The sequence below is a fragment of the Pinus tabuliformis genome, chromosome 3_2 (assembly GCF_031772625.1).
Source record: "Pinus tabuliformis cultivar Carrire ecotype Pingquan chromosome 3_2, CPIR1, whole genome shotgun sequence".
In the NCBI taxonomy this organism is placed as follows: Eukaryota; Viridiplantae; Streptophyta; class Pinopsida; order Pinales; family Pinaceae; genus Pinus; species Pinus tabuliformis.
The window spans coordinates 58531599-58549519 of record NC_142302.1 but is presented as its reverse complement, the minus strand read 5'-3'; the positions used below and the strand labels follow the sequence as shown (position 1 = coordinate 58549519).

The following is a 17921-nucleotide window of genomic DNA, read 5'->3' as shown; positions in this document are numbered from 1 at the left end:
GGGTTTATTAATCTAAGGGTCCATATTCCTAGGGTATAATATTATTCATAGGATTTAATATAAAAACCTTGGGTTTATAATCATGGTCAACCATGGTCCAATGTCACATTGTGCAAAATATTATATCAATATGAAAATAAATCATGGTCCAATGTTGCATTATGACAAGGATTGTCTTAATATGAAAATAAACCATGGTCAACCACGTTCCAACGTTGCATTGTGACAAAGATTGTCTCAAAATGAAAATCAACCATTGTAAGTCATGGTCAACCATGGTCAATAGCCATGGTCACATTGTGGCAAAGGTTGTCTCTTGGTCCAACATCACATTGCGACAAACATGGTCATCCATGGTCAACCATTGTCTAATGTCACATTGTGACCAATATTGTCTCAACATGAAAATCAACCATGGTCAACCATTGTCCAACGTCACATTGTGAAAAATATTGTCGCAATATAAAAATCAATCATGGTCAACCATAGTCCAACGTCACATTGTAAGAAAGATTGTGTCAATATGAAAATCAACTATGGTTAAGCATGTTTATTTTAGGGTTTATATACCTTGGGTTTATAATAAAAAAATTCCTTGGGTTTAATATTATTCCCTTGGGTTTAATGTTATTCCCTTGGGTTTATAATCCTTTCGGTTTTTAGTATTAATCCCTTGGCTTATTAGTCCCTTGGTTTTATCAATCTAAGAGTTCATATTGCTAGGGTATAATATTATTCATAAAATTTATAATATTAATCCTAGGGTTTAATATAAATCCCTTGGGTTTATAATCATGGGCAAGCATGGTCCAATTGCACATTGTGAAAAAATGTCTCGATATGAAAATCAACCATGGTAAACCATAGTCAAATGTCGCATTGTGACAAATATTGTCTCAATATGAAAATAAAACATGGTCAACCATGTTTATTTTAGGGTTTATAGTATTTATCTTAGGGTTTATATACCTAGGGTTTGCAATATTAACCGCTTTGGTTTAATATTACTCCCTTGGGTTTTTAGTATTAATCGCTTGGGTTTATAATATTAATATGTTGGGTTTATTAATCTAAGGGTTCATTTTCCTAGGGTGTAATATTATTCATAAGGTTTATAATATAAATCCTTGGGTTTAATATAAATCCCTTGGGATTATAATCATGGTCAATCATGGTCCAATCTCACATTCTCACAAAAAATTTCTCAATCTGAAAATAAAACATGGTCCAACGTTGCAATGTGACAAAGATTGTCCCGATATGAAAATCAATTATGCTTAATCATGATAAACCATGGTCCAACATCGCTTTGTGACAAAGATTGTCTCAAAATGAAAATGAACCATGGTCAACCACAATCGACAAAGTTTAATTTAGGGTTTACAATATTTATCTTATGGTTTATATAACTTGCAATTATAATATTAATCACTTGGGTTTAATATTATTCCCTTAAGTTTGTAATACCTCGGGGATTTAGAATTAATACCTGGGGTCCATAATATCAATCTCTTCGGTTTATTAATAGAAGGGTTCAATTCCTAGGGCCTAATATTATTCATAATGTTCATAATATTAATCCTAGGATTTAATATAAATCCCTTGGGTTTACAATCATCGGCGGGCATGGTCAACCATGGTTTAATGTCACATTGTGCCAAATATTGTCTCAATATGAAAATCAACCATGGTCCAATGTCGCATTATGACAAAGATTGTCTTAGTATGAAAATCAACGTTGCTAAACCATGGTCAACGATGCTTATTGTAGGCTTTATAATATTCATCTTAGGGTTTTAATACCTTGGGTTTATAATATTTATCCCTTGAGTTTAATATTATTCCCTTACTCGGATGCGGGTGACCACCGAGGTAATTAATGGGGACTCGACTGTTAGGCAGCATTCGGGCAGGCCAAATGGTAGCCAACGCACCATCCCATGCCCATCTGGGACAAATTCAGGCGTGCATGCATGCAACATTTAATGCCTGCTTAGGCCAGGACCTGGACATCTTATGCCTAGATATGGAGCCTCCCAGCCACTCTGTTCTCCGTCCTTTCCACTGTATCTGCCTGCCCCATGCTGGTAATCCCTGCAGTTGAACTGTAACCGGGAGTCGTTGCTGGCTGTTGTGTTGTATTGACCTTGGCAATGGGCATCACTATTCCCATTCGAGACTTTGCCCTCTGAATTCAGCCCAGACGACCTCTATCAATCCATTGCTTTTTTTCTCTGCCTTCTCTCCTGCTGACTTCTCGTCCCACCATTTTGACATGGTTCGTCACCGCATGAGGAGTCACAAGGGTGGTACTTGCGGTGGAAGCACTTGCCCACCGGTAGCGCAGAGCCCTGAGAATGCCTCCCCTTCTCTTCCCCACGATAATTCTCTCCTTCATAGCCCGATTTACATGTAATATCCTAACACTCATAGTGGACGAGGTCGTGCGCAGGCTTCTGATGCTGAATATAGCGATTTCCGGCTTCATACTTCCCCAGCCCCTTTGCTCCCTCTTCTGGCCCCTCACACGACCTAGTTCAGGTTTCGTAGCAACCTAAACAGGCCTATAATCACTGCCAATATAACCATTTCCTTCTTTGAAGAAAGCGAGCTGCAAGACGCTCCTTTGAGAAGCTCTGAAGTGAAACTTCAAGAGGATAGTAGACAAGGAAATGACCGAGACTCAGGGAAGCTACCGGTGGAAGAGGGAAGGGGAATTTGAAGTAGCGGTCTGCATGCAGAGGGTGGACATTCTAAAGACACTTATCCACCAGGTGGCATGGCAGTAGACGAAGAAAATCAGTATCAGTATGCTTGTCGAATTGAAGAGGAAACTCCAGCCCCAGAGGAAGAAGGAAGAGGAATTCGGGGTGGCGGTCCACAGCCAGAGGGTGGACATTCTGAAGACTCTCAGTGACCAGGTGGTAGCTTGGTTGAAGCGTCTGGTTTGATGGCTATGGTTGGCAGAGCGAGTGGCACTTTTCATGCATGGGGTCCACAAGGTGGCGTTGCAGAGAAGGAAGAAGATTGGTATCAATATGCATGTCGTATTGAAGAGGAGACTCCAGCCCAAGATGAGCTCAAATGATTTCTCATGTCAACCACTACCACCCTTACGCCAGCTAAGGTCTCAACTTCTGACTGGTTTAGTTAAGTCAACTATTATGTTAGGATTTTGTCTGGACGAAGAGCTGTTCTATCTTTAGCTTTTTTTTGTGTTATTTTGTGCTGTGTCAAGATCTTATGTATGGTCTCTTTTGCTATGGCAAACTGGTTTCCCCAAATACGGGGCAGTTTAGATACTCTTGATGAACAATGGGTATAACGGCTGAGGCTAGGGCCTCATTGTAATTTTACTTTTGTATCTTTTTTAATAGAATTAGCCTTACTTAGAAAAAAAAATATTATTCCCTTGGGTTTTTAGTATTAATCCATTGGGTTTATTATTTCATTGGGTTTATATTATCAATCCCTTGGGTTTATTAATCTAAGGGTTCATATTCCTAGGGGATAATGTTATTCATAAGGTTTATAATATTAATCTTTGGGTTTAATATTAATCCATTAGGTTTATAATCATGGTCAACCATGGGCCAATGTCACATTTGGACAAATATTTTCTCAATATGAAAATCAACCAATGTCGCATTATGACAAGGGTTGTCTCAATATAAAAATCGATCATGATCAACCATAGTCCAACATTGCATTGTGACAAAGATTGTGTCAATATGAAAATCAACCGTGGTCAACTATGGTTAGCCATGTTTATTTTGGGATTTATTATATTTAACCATGTTTATTTTAGGGTTTAACAAGAAAATCAATGATTGTCAACCATGGTACAATGTTGCATTATGAGAAATATTTTCTCAATATGGAAATCAACCATAATCAAACATGGTCTAACGTCGCATTGTAATAAAGATTGTCTCGACATTACAATCAATCATGGTCAACCATAGTCAATCATGGTCAACCATGGTCACATTGTGACAAAGGATTGTCTCTTTGTCCAATGCTACATTGTGACAAAGATTGTCTCAATATGAAAATCAACCATGGGCAACCAGTGTCCAACGTCGCATTGTGCCAAAGGCTCTCTCAATATGAAAATCAATCATGGTCAACCATAGTCCAACGTCGCATTGTGACAAAGATTTTGTTAATATGAAATTCATCCATGGCCAAACATGGTCAACCGTGTTTATTTTAGGGTTTTTAATATTTATCTTAGGATTTATATACCTTGGGTTTATAATATTTATCCCTTGGGTTTATAATCACTTGGGTTTTTAATATTAATCCCTTGGGTTTACATTATTTATCTTAGGGTTTATACATCTTGGGCTTACAATATGGATCCCTTAGGTTTAATATTATTCTGTACATCGTGACAACCATGGTCATGTATGGTCAAACGTCGCATTGTGACAAAGTTTGTCTCAATATGAAAATCAACGATGGTAAACCATGACCAACCATTGTGCAACATTGCATTGTGCCAAAGGTTGTTTCAAAATGAAAATCAATCATGGTCAACCATAGTCCAATATCGCATTATGGAAAATATTGTGTCAATATGGAAATCGTCGGTGGTCAACCATGTTTATTTTAGGGTTTATAATATTTATCTTAGGGTTTATATACCTTGGGTATATAAGAGACTTTTCTCAATGTGAAAATCAATCATGGTCAACCATGGTCCAATGTCGCATTGTGATAAATATTGTCTCCATATGAAAGTCAACCATGATGACAAAGATTGTCTCGACATTACAATCAATCATGGTCAACTATGGCCACATTGTGACAAAGATTGTCTATTGGTCAAATGTCAGATTGTGACAACCATGGTCAACCATGCTCCAACGCTACATTGTGACGAAGTTTGTCTCAATATGAAAATCACCGATGGTGAACCATGACCAACCATTGTGCAGCATCGCATTATGACAAGGTTGTCTCAAAATGAAAATCAATCATGGTCAACCATAGTCCAATGTCGCATTGTGGCAAAGATTGTGTCAATATGAAAATCATTTGTGGTCAGCCATGGTCAACCATGTTTATTTTAGGGTTTATAATATTTATCTTAGGGTTTACATACCTTGGGTTTATAAGAGACTTTTCTCAATATGAAAATCAATCATGGCCAACCATGGTCCAATGTCGCATTGTGATAAATATTGTCTCCATATGAAAATAAACCATGATCAAGCATGGTCCAACGTCGAATTGTGAGAAATATTGTCTCGACATTACAATCAATCATGGTCAACTATGGTCACATTGTGACAAAGATTGTCTCTTGGTCCAATGTCACATTTTGACAACCATGGTCAACCGTGCTCCAACACCGCATTGTGACAAAGATTGTCTCAATATGAAAATCAACCATGGTTAGCCATCTAAAATATTGTGGCAAAGTTTGTTTCAATATGAAAACCAATCATGGTCAACCATAGTCTAACGTCTCATTCTGACAAAGATTGTGCAAATATCAAAATCACCTATGGTCAGCCATTGTCAACCATGTATATTTTAGGGTTTATATTTTTTATCCTAGGGTTTAGTCTTTACCCTAGGGTGTAATATTATTCATAGGGTTTATAATATAAATCCTTGGGTTTAGTATAAATCCGTTGCATTTATAATCATAATCAACCATTATGACAAAGATGTTCTAATATGACACCATAGTCCAACATCACAATTTGGTCTTTATATGAAAATTAATTATTAATTATTATCATTATCATTATTATTATTATTATTAAATAAATATTGTTTAATAAATATATATTTATAACTAATATTTATTAATAACAACGATTAATAATTATTATCAACATTATTAATAATTTAATAATCAATTATTTTTAATTATTAAATAATTATAGTGGTTAATCATTAATTAATTAATACCAATAATAATTAATTATTAATTAATTAATAAAAATTATTAAAATAATAATAATAATAATAATATTTAATATTTATTTATTAATAAAGAATAAATATTTATTAATAATAATAAATAAATAGTTAATTATTATTATTATTATTTTAACAATATTATTATTATTATATATTTATCATGGTTTGTGTGTGGTAGATACAAATAAGACTTTCACGCCTATCAACCACATTTAATTAATTAAATGTGGTGGTGTTAATTATAACTTTTTTTTTAAATTAAAAGTATTTTTATTCCTTTTATAACATTTAAGTCTTCATTAATAACTATTAAATTATATATTTAAGTTATATTATTAAAGTAGGTTATTCATATTACATAGTTATTATTAAATTGTCATTATTATATAAATACTTTTATTATATTATGATTATTATATAAATTACATAAATAAATTACATAAATAATTTTATTAAATTAAATGTTTAAAATTTAATTATTATTTTTATGTTTATTAGCTTAAAGAATTTGTCAAGTAGAAAACAATTTAAAATATTGATAACTATGTCATAATTACATGATATACAATATTATAGGTATTATTGTTTTTTACAATTTAATCCATCATATTATAGAGTTTGACAATTACATTGAAAATGAGTATTTCAAAGAAGAAATAATTTTTCCCAGAAATAATGGAAATTGCTTTGTAGAAAGTTCTTGAAATTTAGTTATGGTTGTGAAGCTTTGGAATATTGGGTAATAATGAGTGGTTAGTGATACTAAATCAATTTCCATTATCAGAAAAACTATTCAAGTAGTTTATTCTAGTGAGAATTTGATGATGCTAAATCAATTCCCTGTAATATCCCTAAAACTTTATAATAATATTTACCATTTATATAAGTAAAAATATTATTGTTTTCACATGTAGACATTCAACTACTCCATTATTAAGTTCTGGTTAGAATCAAGAAGCAATTAGAAATTCTTGGCGAAGAATGTGGTAAGCTCTCTTGTATCAAGAATCAGTGGTAAGATACACTACTACATGTAGGGGGGTTTTGAGACAATACTTGAGTCAATTGTCTTAACTTAAGACAAAAAGAAACTTGTGTATTGTCTTAAATATTGTCTCTAAGCGGGTGCCTCAAAATATAATGTCTCAAAAACTTGTCTCTATAAAGACAATATAGAACACATATTACACATATTATTATTGTCTCTATGAAGACAAGAATTATTGTCTATTAAGAGACAATTTGATTTGTCTCTCTAGAGAAAATTTCATTTGTCTCTCTAGAGACAACTTCATTTGTGTCTCTTTAGAGACAATTACATTTTTGTCTTTTTAGAGACAATAGCTGAGATTAAAAACATATTGTCTCTATAGAGACAATATGTCCATAATTCAAACTATTGTCTCTCTAGAGACAATATAAAAAATTATTTAAAAAAATAAATGTCCATAATTCAAAATATTGTCTCTCTAGAGACAATATAAAAAATTATTTAAAAATAAATAAATGTCCATAATTCAAACTATTGTCTCTCTAGAGACAATATAAAAAATTATTTAAAAAAATAAATGTCCATAATTCAAACTATTGTCTCTCTAGAGACAATATAAAAAATTATTTAAAAAAATAAATAAAATCATTTTGAATGTTCTTTCAAAGTAGTTTCACATTCAAAGTTCACAAATAGTACTCGTGTATGAGAGAAACCACCACAGAAATTCTTGTCTGATAGAAACCAGCGCATATGGGTTATTAATATTACCTTTGTTTAGCAAGAGGGGATTCAATTCATTACTAAATTTACGCCCAAGTTTTACTTTGTTTTCCAACAAAACCTGGCACGCCTGTAAATCTATAGGTTTACTCTGCCAATTAAATAATAACAAGATGTGTGTGGAGAGCACTCAGTCCAGCATTCACATTTCCACACCAGTAATTACTAACATAACAATGCAGCATTCCATGTCTGACATGGTTTTCTTCCAACAGACATGAAGACAAGTAGCACATCAGAAAATATTGCTCGAGCATTAAACATGTGAGACCAACAGCAGATAAAATGTGATGCTTAAGCAATAAAATGGAATAGAACTATTTCCTTCAAAGCCAAAGTTACCCAGCATCGGTATGAATATAAGTGATAAATATATAAAAGTGAGCACTGAAAATTGATGTCGGAACACTCCTATAAAATATAAATCATGCTAGCATTAATACAGAGCAGAAAATGCTTTCCTCCAAGACCACGTGAGCTTAACATGGCCACCCATATATAAATGCAATGTCCAGCCAACATATTTAATTACTGTCTACTTTTCAACAGCGTGCCATCTTATAAAGCTTTAATATCTACTTCAAATGGGAGTCAGAAGTAGATATTAAAGCTTTATAAAGATACTGTGCACTATAAAGATTTATACTCGTATGCTCTTTTTCTGTATACAGATTTATACTCATCTTCTCTTTTGTGTCTGATTACAGTATATAAAATAATGGAATGAAATAGATTATGAATGTTACAATGCTTCATGAGTACCTTATAGCTTGAAGTATGTAGTGCAGATGTTCTGAACAGTAATTTATACACCATGTATCATTCTGTGCTTCATCAAGCGATGGATCAGAGTTTTCCACAGGGAAATCATTCACTCCTGCAACCAAATTTTAGCGTTATGTCTCCATCTATTGAAATCAAAAATGAAATGAAAATCGGTAATGTGATTTACTTACCATTTTCTGTTATAAATATAGGTGGATTGTTATACCGTTGTTTTATGTAGATTAGCAAATCCCTTAGCCCTGGTGCATACACATAAAGCCAAAAGGATGCATGTGCAAATGTTACAGATATATATCAACATCTGTGGCTTTAGCTTTTAAATTAAACTACATAATTTGAGCTCAATTTTAAGCTTGAATATCAATATTTGTGTGTAAGTTTTGTTCTAAATATTTTAGAATACCTTGACTCCTATTGGCACCCCACTGTGCTTTGCTGTAGAAATCAAGTCAAATGCAAATCAAATGTTAGTAAGTAGCAAGAACTTCCTGGATATACTATTGGCTTTGATCCTTAGTTTGTTGCATAGGAACAAAATGATAGTAAATGACGAGGCGTTATAGATGAAATTGGCTATGTTGTCCCTGTTCCAGCCAGAGTTCACCTTGGTTAGGTCCAAACAATTAATTACGTATTGACTTGTATAATAATTCATTCCAAGGAAGTCAAAGGATCCTTTTAATTATTTAGATTCTTACTTAGTGAACTTTAGCAAACAATCACTGAGCCTATCTCTCATTGTAAATGGGTAGTCCCCTGACGTTACTGGATCGATAAACCTGCCATACAAAAAGTCATAGTGGAACAGAGTACTGTAAGAAAATAAGCAAATATGATGATAGAAAATTTATGCACCTAACAAAAGCCATAAAAGCAACTGACCACAAAAGAATCTTATATTAAATTGTAAGGATCCAAAACCAGAGACAAGTAATACTAGCCGAGCATGAAATCAATCGCTCGCTATGCTGCATTTTGGTCATCCTAAGATGACGCATAAGGATAAGTCTAGTTGCAGACTAATGTAAGCCCTATACAACCCTTTTTCTCGACCTGCAAATATTTTCACAACACAAATCTCTCTTTTTGAGTGCAGCGAAAACATAGCTAAACTGAGAAGCTAGTAATGAAAACTTAATGAACTTTTTAAATGCACATTGCACAACCATTTCAAGTATAGTTAGAACACTTCTAAGTAAAAAATACTTGCTTAGATTTTAACCAACTTTGGAGCTATCCAATGTTGAGAAGGATCAAAAGCCATTTTGTAACTGTTTTAGTTGATAGTGTGAATATCTCAATCTTCCAATAATACATCTTATATGGGGATGCCTAACGGGCAGGGCTACTTAACAGATGCCAGGCTTATTGGTCTCTATATGCATTTCTCTTTTAGGCTCAGTATAGATGTACAATTTTAGTGACAACTAAGACAATGAGAACGCTCAAGTGGCCTAATTATCATCATTCGCAACTATCATGAAGGAGTAGGATGATAGGTTTTTATTTCATGTATCAGATAAAAATTCAACCATCAAATTGAGAAGATCTTACAGAAGGAGTAGGATAAGGGAATTTTGTGAATACTGGGTAAACATTCCATTTGCATCATGAAATAGCACATATCGAATTCACATGGTAAAGCATAATCCCAATATAGTAACATTTTCAAAATTTCTATATTCATATTATCAGAATCTACCATTTCAATAAATTTCAGCATAGATTGGATAATAGGATTCCAGTGAAAACAAATTGGGAAAGAGGCTAATCATTATATTCTTCCAGTTATCCTATTCTATAAGGTTCATGGTGAAATCACAATGTTCTCTTGTTTAAATTGTATTTTTGAATGCAGATATGGATTCAACACATTGGAAAACCCCAAGGTTTTCCCAAGGTATATGAATTGTGGGACTAAATAACTTTAAATTGCAATTTTCCTAATATTTCAACAGATTTTGAGCAAAATCAACTAGAAAAGCTGTCCAAAATAGGGCCAAAAGTTCACCCTGTTAGACTACTGCGATGGGCAATTGGAAAATCATCATCAGTAAGCTGAGGTTCTAGTTAATTGGGTATCCTATTGCCTCATAAGTTAGGGCCTAATGGATCCCATATATAGTAGCCTTTTATGCAGTACGCCTAGTAACTGCATCCTCTGTTGCATCTCTTACCATGAATGTATGTCATCCAACTATATATTTGAAGATAAAACCCTAAAACGGAGCACTTCCCATTGCCATAATGTTTATAGCTTAACCACTGCAAATCTATTTGTACATAAATCAACATTTTTATGTGCTCTGGGGTCTTTTGTCATAAATCTACATGCTGACCAATTGAAAAAACAATCATGAAAGCTGATGTTAGCTTCAATTCTCTTAGGCTTTTGTGTGTATAATAACTACTCTACCTTGTATTTGCTCCTATATTCTTCCATAGAAGTTGCATGTGCAAGAAGCATGTAATGGTCCGCTGTGTACATTTCATATGCATCAGGTCTCTAAAAACCAGAGAGGCCAGGAGCAATAATTCCGATATCATATCCTAGGGTACAATATATAAAAGGTTCGTTGAATGTTATCCATTGTTTAACCCGATCACCAAATAATCGGAAACATGCTTCTGCATAGGTAGTGAAATCAGTCCTGCATCATGATATCATTATAACATAACTAGCAATTGTCCCAAAAGGTACAAAGAGAGGCCGATAGGATTATTCAATTGAATTTGTTGAATTTTTCTAGAAGAGTTAATTGGTTTGTGGAAAACCTTGTTTTCTTGGACTGGATCACTGTGCAATTACTTTTCTTTAGATGTTTTGTTTATATCTATATTGCAAGGAACACATTGAAAAATCAAGAGGTTTAGTCAATTTGCCAAAATCAAGAAACCTTTATAGATGGCCATTATAAGTGGATTTCTGGTGTCAGTGGCTTTCACAAGCTCAAATTCAAACATCCACCACATATTCAAATGTTCTGAGCATTGACACATGCCACTTGATTCTCGTAATTTAATTATAAAATCACGTCAAAACGTATGGGGGGATTAAGTTTGCGGAGGTACAGCTAAAGAGTTGGCCGCGGGTAGTTTTAATTGGTGTATGGGGTATACAATTTAATACTAATCAGTGCTTGCCAAAGGCCAGGGAAGAACAACAGTGCTTGCCAAAAGCCAAGGAAGAAGAAGAACAACAACAATTGGCAGACCAAAGAAACGATCAACTCTGAGGCCAAGAGTGACATAAAATAATGGGAAAAAGCAGTTAAAATATATTCAAGAGTGACATAAAAGAATGGGAAAAGGCAGTAAAAATATCTTGCCATGCCACGGAGCGCACAGTAGAACTCAGAGGTGAAAAGAAGGCAACTCAACCGATATTTGGAAACATGATCGTCCAGTGATATGCAACTTGTACGGAAATGATAGAACAGTCTCAGATAGTTTCATAGGAGAGATTCCTACGATATCTCATAACAAAATATTCCTAAAACTCAAATAGTTGTTGACCTTCATTTATGTGATGTTTCCTCCTAGATTTCTTCCAACATATGGAAATACACACCATTAATATTAAAGCGATCATCAAAGATCATCAAAGCTTCGGGTATCGTTATTCCAAGAACAATTTTCACTTTGGCATTTTTAGATTTTGATTGAACGGTACATTCCCATTTATGCATAGAGAGATAACGATTACCAAAGAATCTGCAACACATTGAAATAAAAGTATTTTCAATGAGCCTAAGATTATATGGCCCTTCAACTGTTTAGGTATTAGCATTGTCTGCGGAATACATTGCACTAGTTGGAAACAAAATACAACGAAAATTGCTGATGAATACCGAAATGAAATATCAGATTGCATGAGTTTCAGCGAAGGCTTGCGGAGAAGTTGTATTGGAATTGTTGTTCTCTATATATCTGCACCATAAAGCTAAACACGATTGTTATACAATTTTGGTAATGGAAATCTATTTTATTTGAATAATTGTCACAAAAAGTGCAAAAAGCGACATACAGCTCTTTAAGGTTTTTTTTCAGTTCTGATAGCCAATCTGGAACTATGCCATCCATGTTGTTGTTTCGTAGATGTCTACACAACTAGAGAACAAATAATCACAACTTTCTTTGTAATATTTGTGCTCTTTTTCCAAATATGCATAATTGGCTAAAGATCAAATGACCTAGAAAGTGGAGGTTTATGTTTAAAGAAAATACTTACATTCTCTCCAGTATGGTTAAATTGGAAAGGTCCATTCAGATGGTTATTGTCAGGTGACCTGCTAATTTCAAAACAGTAAAATATTCAAATGGAAGCGGCACAATCAGATTTTATTTTAACAACCAAATAATTTTAACCCAAAATTAAGAATCCTAATCAACACATTTTCTATTTTATTTTAACCCAAAATTAATACCATTGCTATGAATTTTTAGTTTGTACACACAACCCTCCAGCCAAAAGTTGGATGTAGGCTAGTATATATGTATATCATAGGTTGTATGTTGGTAATATTATCTGTAGTTTCACCATGCATCAATATGGAATAATATATGCAAATTTAATAAACTCCACCGCGACACTTTATACTTGCAGTGTTGTTGTTTTTTTTTTAAATATGAACTTTTCAGAAAGCATTCTAACAGGTAAACAATAATAAAACATGTTACATGCCTAAGCACTCCCTTCCCTGTGACAAATCTAAAGGTGACATTTAAATAGTTGGTCCATTATTTCATAACAACAAAAGATTATTTTCCTTTTCCAATGTTTGGCATAAAGTTATTATAAGCCCCAAATAAAACAAACATATCAATGGGTCAGCAATCAAAGGAACAATAGGAAAGAAAACTACATGAGCATTGAGAATCATTAAGCAATTGTAGATAAGCATTAAAAAATTATTAAAAAAAACTTTCTTAATGTTACCTGCCCATAACTCGCACATCAAGAGATTTTTTCATCGATATTTCCTCTGATGATACAATTGGTTTTATTTGATCCTCATTGCTCTCAGAAATCGACAAGTTATAAACGAAGGAAGATCGCAGAAGATCTATTACTGCACTATTAGTAGCCACCCCACGCGAGGACACACCTCCCAGAAGTGGATGCAACTGCTCCTCCCAAAGCTCTCTACTCAGAAAAGACAGTGTGGAATTAGGTGGAAACCCACCTCTGCGAAATCTCCTCCTATGCTGCATGTATCTAGTAATTAAAGGGAACAAATTGACACCCTTCATAGCCATGTCATTCAAGAACTATAATTTTAATGGATAGAATACTAAGGTCGACAAGCACTGACAAACATAATCTACATTTTTAACAGACAGAAAACCCAAGGAAGTCAGAACACAGCTCTGCTGATACAAGGGAGTAGCATTTGAAATATTGAAAGTAAATATAAATTCTTCTCTGCCCAAGAATTTCAAACATAGATTCCACTATATCTTGTCATGTCATAGTCAAAGTAGAGGATATTTTGAACAATTGACCATGTTGAAGAGTTATATGCCCAACCATATCCTTCCCAACTTTAGCTGCGCACACAGGACATAGCTGCAAAGAAATACACAAGATATTCAGGAAAGCATTACACATGAGACCTCATCTAATAGCCCGACATCATAAAATTAAAGACCCACAAAAGTTTCCTCTTACTTAAAACAATAAGTTTATTTTCTCTTTATAGGAAGTCAAACTATACATCCAAAAACTTGAGGAAACAATAATGTTTAGACAGAAATAACTAATAAGTATTCCATAGCTTATTGCAAATAGTCAGCAGGAAAGAAAATGTGTCATAAGAAGAATAAAAAGATCAAACAATCAAATGGCTATTTCATCCAGCAATAGGAATGGTTTTCCTATGTATATTACCGTTTACATATCGAATTAAAAAGTTTAAAACGACTTATTAGAATAGATTTCTTACGTTCTTCAATGCATCTCCTAGGCTTAGACCATCTCAATAAAAAATACCTGCCTATTCACTATCATCTCGTCCTAGGAGTGACTCTTAAATATACTAAAAGTTTTTTAAACCAACATGGATGTAAATTCTCACACATTAAGACTTGAAAAAAGCAACTTTTGAACAATGTCAACATGGATTGTTCCACGTCCACTAACACAGATGACAGATTCTATCTATCTCAAAAAGGCACACCCCACATACAGGCATTTTCTTGTTGGAAACTTCTCAAACAAGTAATATATCCTTATTAAAATTGGGAAGACTTCCACTGACCCATGTTATATTGGTCAGTGTCAAGCAACTGTTTGATTTTAGTACTCAGAAATATCAAGAAGAGAACTACTTAACCAATTGGCTAGTGGATTTCATTTGCCAAAAAAATACCCTTGGGTTCAATGCGATTGGACTGAGTAACTGATTATATAATACGGGCCCCATTGTCTATGGCACAGATGGTATTCTCTTGCAACTGTTCTATGCAATATTTTCCTAAAATGGCTCTTGTAAAGTCTTGAATCTGTTCCTCAATCTTACAACCATAGTTACAAGATCAAAATAAACTCATATGCCAACCTAGAACTGATGAATACACTCTTAAAATGTGTAATATAAAACATGCAAGAAAAATGTTGGCAAACAGAGCTGAAAAGCGACCCAAAAAACAATGTAAAAGTAAGGACAGAGTTTCCACGCACCGCATTTTTTGTGTCGATGCAATGTTCACCCTCAAGATGGCAATAGAGCAATGAGATATCAAAATCCTCAAAACAAAATGGGCAAGTGAAATCCGCCCGTATGTCATCATCGCCCTCCAATTCATCAAATTTAAACTGCCGATCTGTATGGACAGAAAAACAACCTACTCAGAGCTTCAAATGATCCCAAACAAAAACACAGTTTACAAAATTGAAAACCCCCAAAAGGAAATTAGCCCGAAGCAAGTCAAATTAATAGGCTTGTAGTTTGAACCTAGACAAAACAGAGGGGTATTCTAATAGGGAATACTGATGCATTTATGGAATTGACCCCAGAAGTAGATAGATTAAAAAATGAACTTTACAGCAAGACAAGACCAACTTCGAGCCACTGCTGCTAATATGTAGTGATAACTCCATAGTTAATATGTAGTGATAACTCCACAGGGGTCACCTTCAAAGTACTGCAAATACCACATGAGTTCATTCATATGAAGGTACTTAATTTTCTCAAAATAAGTGGCATAATTCCTAAAAATTAGTCCAACAAAAGCAAATGGTCTGAACATTATAACAAAATGACCCAGCGAATAGGGTAGATTTCAACCATCTACAGCCTTGAGAAACCAGCACATAAAACTCAAAATCCCTCCAGATTTTAGGTCCCTGCGAACACTTCGAAATTAAAAATAGGGCAAAAGTAAGAAACATGTATGATGATGATAATGATGAACTGCGTGATGGCGCTTTGCTGCCATGATATGAGCTGCCCATAATTCAGCGTCCATGGTGTCTTGAGCTTAACAATTTCTCGCCTGACATAAGACCAAACCCTGGCTTCTCTTAAACCCTTTGCAATTGATATGGGAAAAAGTAGTAAAAATATCTTCAAGAGTGACACAAAAGAATGAGAAAAAGCAGTAAAACATTTTTTTTGTCGATGCAATGTTCATCCTCAAGATGGCAGCAGAGCAATGCGATATCAAAATCCTCAAAACAAAATGGGCAAGTGAAATCCGCCTGTATTTTATCATCGCCCTCCAATTCATCAAAGTTAAACTACCGATCTGTACAGATAGAAAAACTACCTACTTAGAAGTTCAAATGATCCCAAACAAAAACATAGTTTACAAAATTGAAAACCCCCAAAGGCAATCAGCCCGAAGAAGGTCAAATTAATAGGCTCATAGGTTGAACCCAGAAAAAACAGAGGGGGTTCCTAATGGGCAATACCGATGCATTTACGGAATTGACCCCAAAAGTAGATAGATAAAAAAATGAACTTTAAAACACAACAAGACCAACTTTGAGCCACTGCAGTTAATATGTAGTGATAACTGCACAAGAGTCGCCTTCAAAGTACTGCAAATACTACATTAGTTCATTCATATGAAGGTACTTAATTTTCTCAAAATAAGTGCCATAATTCCTAAAAATTAGTCCAACAAAATAAAATGGTCTGAACATTATAACAAGATGACCTAGCGGATAAGGTAGATCTCAACCATCTACAACCTTGAGAAACCAGCACATAAAACTCGAAAACCCTTAAGATTTTAGGTCCCTGTGAACACTTTGAAATTAAAAACAGGGCAAAAGTAAGAAATCTGTATGATAATGATAAGAGATGAACTACGTGATGGTGCTTTGCTGCTGTGACACAAGCTGCCCATAATTCAATGTCCATGGCGTCTAGAGCTTAACAATTTCTCTTTTAACACAAGACCAAACCCTGGATTTTCTCAAACCCTTTGAAATTGATATCCAGGAACATGTATTAAGTATAGTATAGAACTGACTCACCAAGTTTTAAGGAATGAGAAGGAATTTATATAATGTGGATTTAGTCATTTAATAAATTAGATAATAAAGCTTAAATTTGTTTAATTATTATTAAAGTATTATGTTGAAATGAGTAATAAAAATTGAATTTTTTTATTTAATATTAAAAAATTATGTTGAAATTGGTAAGTTGTTATTTTACTTTATTATTTATTGGAAGTGTGAATATTTATATTATTATTATTTTTAATATATTGTGTGTGTAGTATTTTGAGTTAATAAGAAATATAAGTGTAAATTGATTATCGATAAAGAATTTATTGTCAAACATATTAGGCATACCAAATCATTCATGGATGGTAATGGTGGTAGTGGTTCCAAGCATTTCAAAATATAAACTAAAGATTTAACGAGTGAAAATTAAGGTGGAAGAATCCCTAGTCTAACTTGAAGATGGATGAATCTATGATAAAAGATATCAAGTGGGAACTTGATGAGATAAGACACGATTCACAATGAAAATCATGCAAGTGATGGATAAATCACTAGGGGACAACAAGCACATCATTTCAATTATGGGGAATTGAACCCACGCTGCTCTAGTAAGAGCCAAGTATCTTGACCTACTGGGCTACAATGGAAGCATAACAATGGATTAAGCCTTCATGCAGGTGGATTAAGCATAACCTAAGACTTAAATAAGGATGACCTCATGTATGTGTTCCATTTGGATAAGCACAATATGTATAGTGATCATGGAATTTTAACATGATATTGATGATTTAAATGATTGTACAAACGATAATATCTTAACATTGAATTTGACTCAAATGTCCTTGGGGAAGGAAGAATATTCGACAAGAGGTTAAGGCTCAAGATGATGAGACTCATTTGAAATTTAATGATGTACTTAGATGAGTATACCTATGATGTAATGGTTAAGTTCCTAATAGAAAG

At 33.9% G+C, this 17921-nt stretch overlaps 1 protein-coding gene across 1 annotated transcript; it reads right to left on the bottom strand.

The window, feature by feature from the left end:
* Window positions 1–2020: 2020 nt before the first annotated feature.
* LOC149179806 (protein DEHYDRATION-INDUCED 19 homolog 4-like) lies at window positions 2021–15970 on the bottom strand. Its single transcript, XM_089413651.1, has 7 exons — window positions 15892–15970; window positions 15183–15325; window positions 13992–14069; window positions 13440–13714; window positions 12732–12789; window positions 2288–2554; window positions 2021–2188 (listed from the first exon to the last, which is right to left on the bottom strand). The coding sequence occupies exons 1-7, from the start codon at window positions 15968–15970 to the stop codon at window positions 2021–2023; spliced, it is 1068 nt and encodes a 355-aa protein (XP_089269777.1).
* Window positions 15971–17921: the final 1951 nt, after the last annotated feature.

Bases quoted from the DNA above. Each gene is read 5' to 3' on its own strand.
- LOC149179806 (XM_089413651.1), bottom strand. From the start codon at position 15,970: ATGGACGCTGAATTATGGGCAGCTCATATCATGGCAGCAAAGCGCCAT. The intron at 12,790-13,439 runs GTAACATTAAGA...TGAAATTAGCAG, and splicing joins GATGTGCGAGTTATGGGCAG to GTCACCTGACAATAACCATC. The intron at 2,189-2,287 runs GTGACGAACCAT...GGCTGAATTCAG, and splicing joins CCCTTGTGACTCCTCATGCG to AGGGCAAAGTCTCGAATGGG.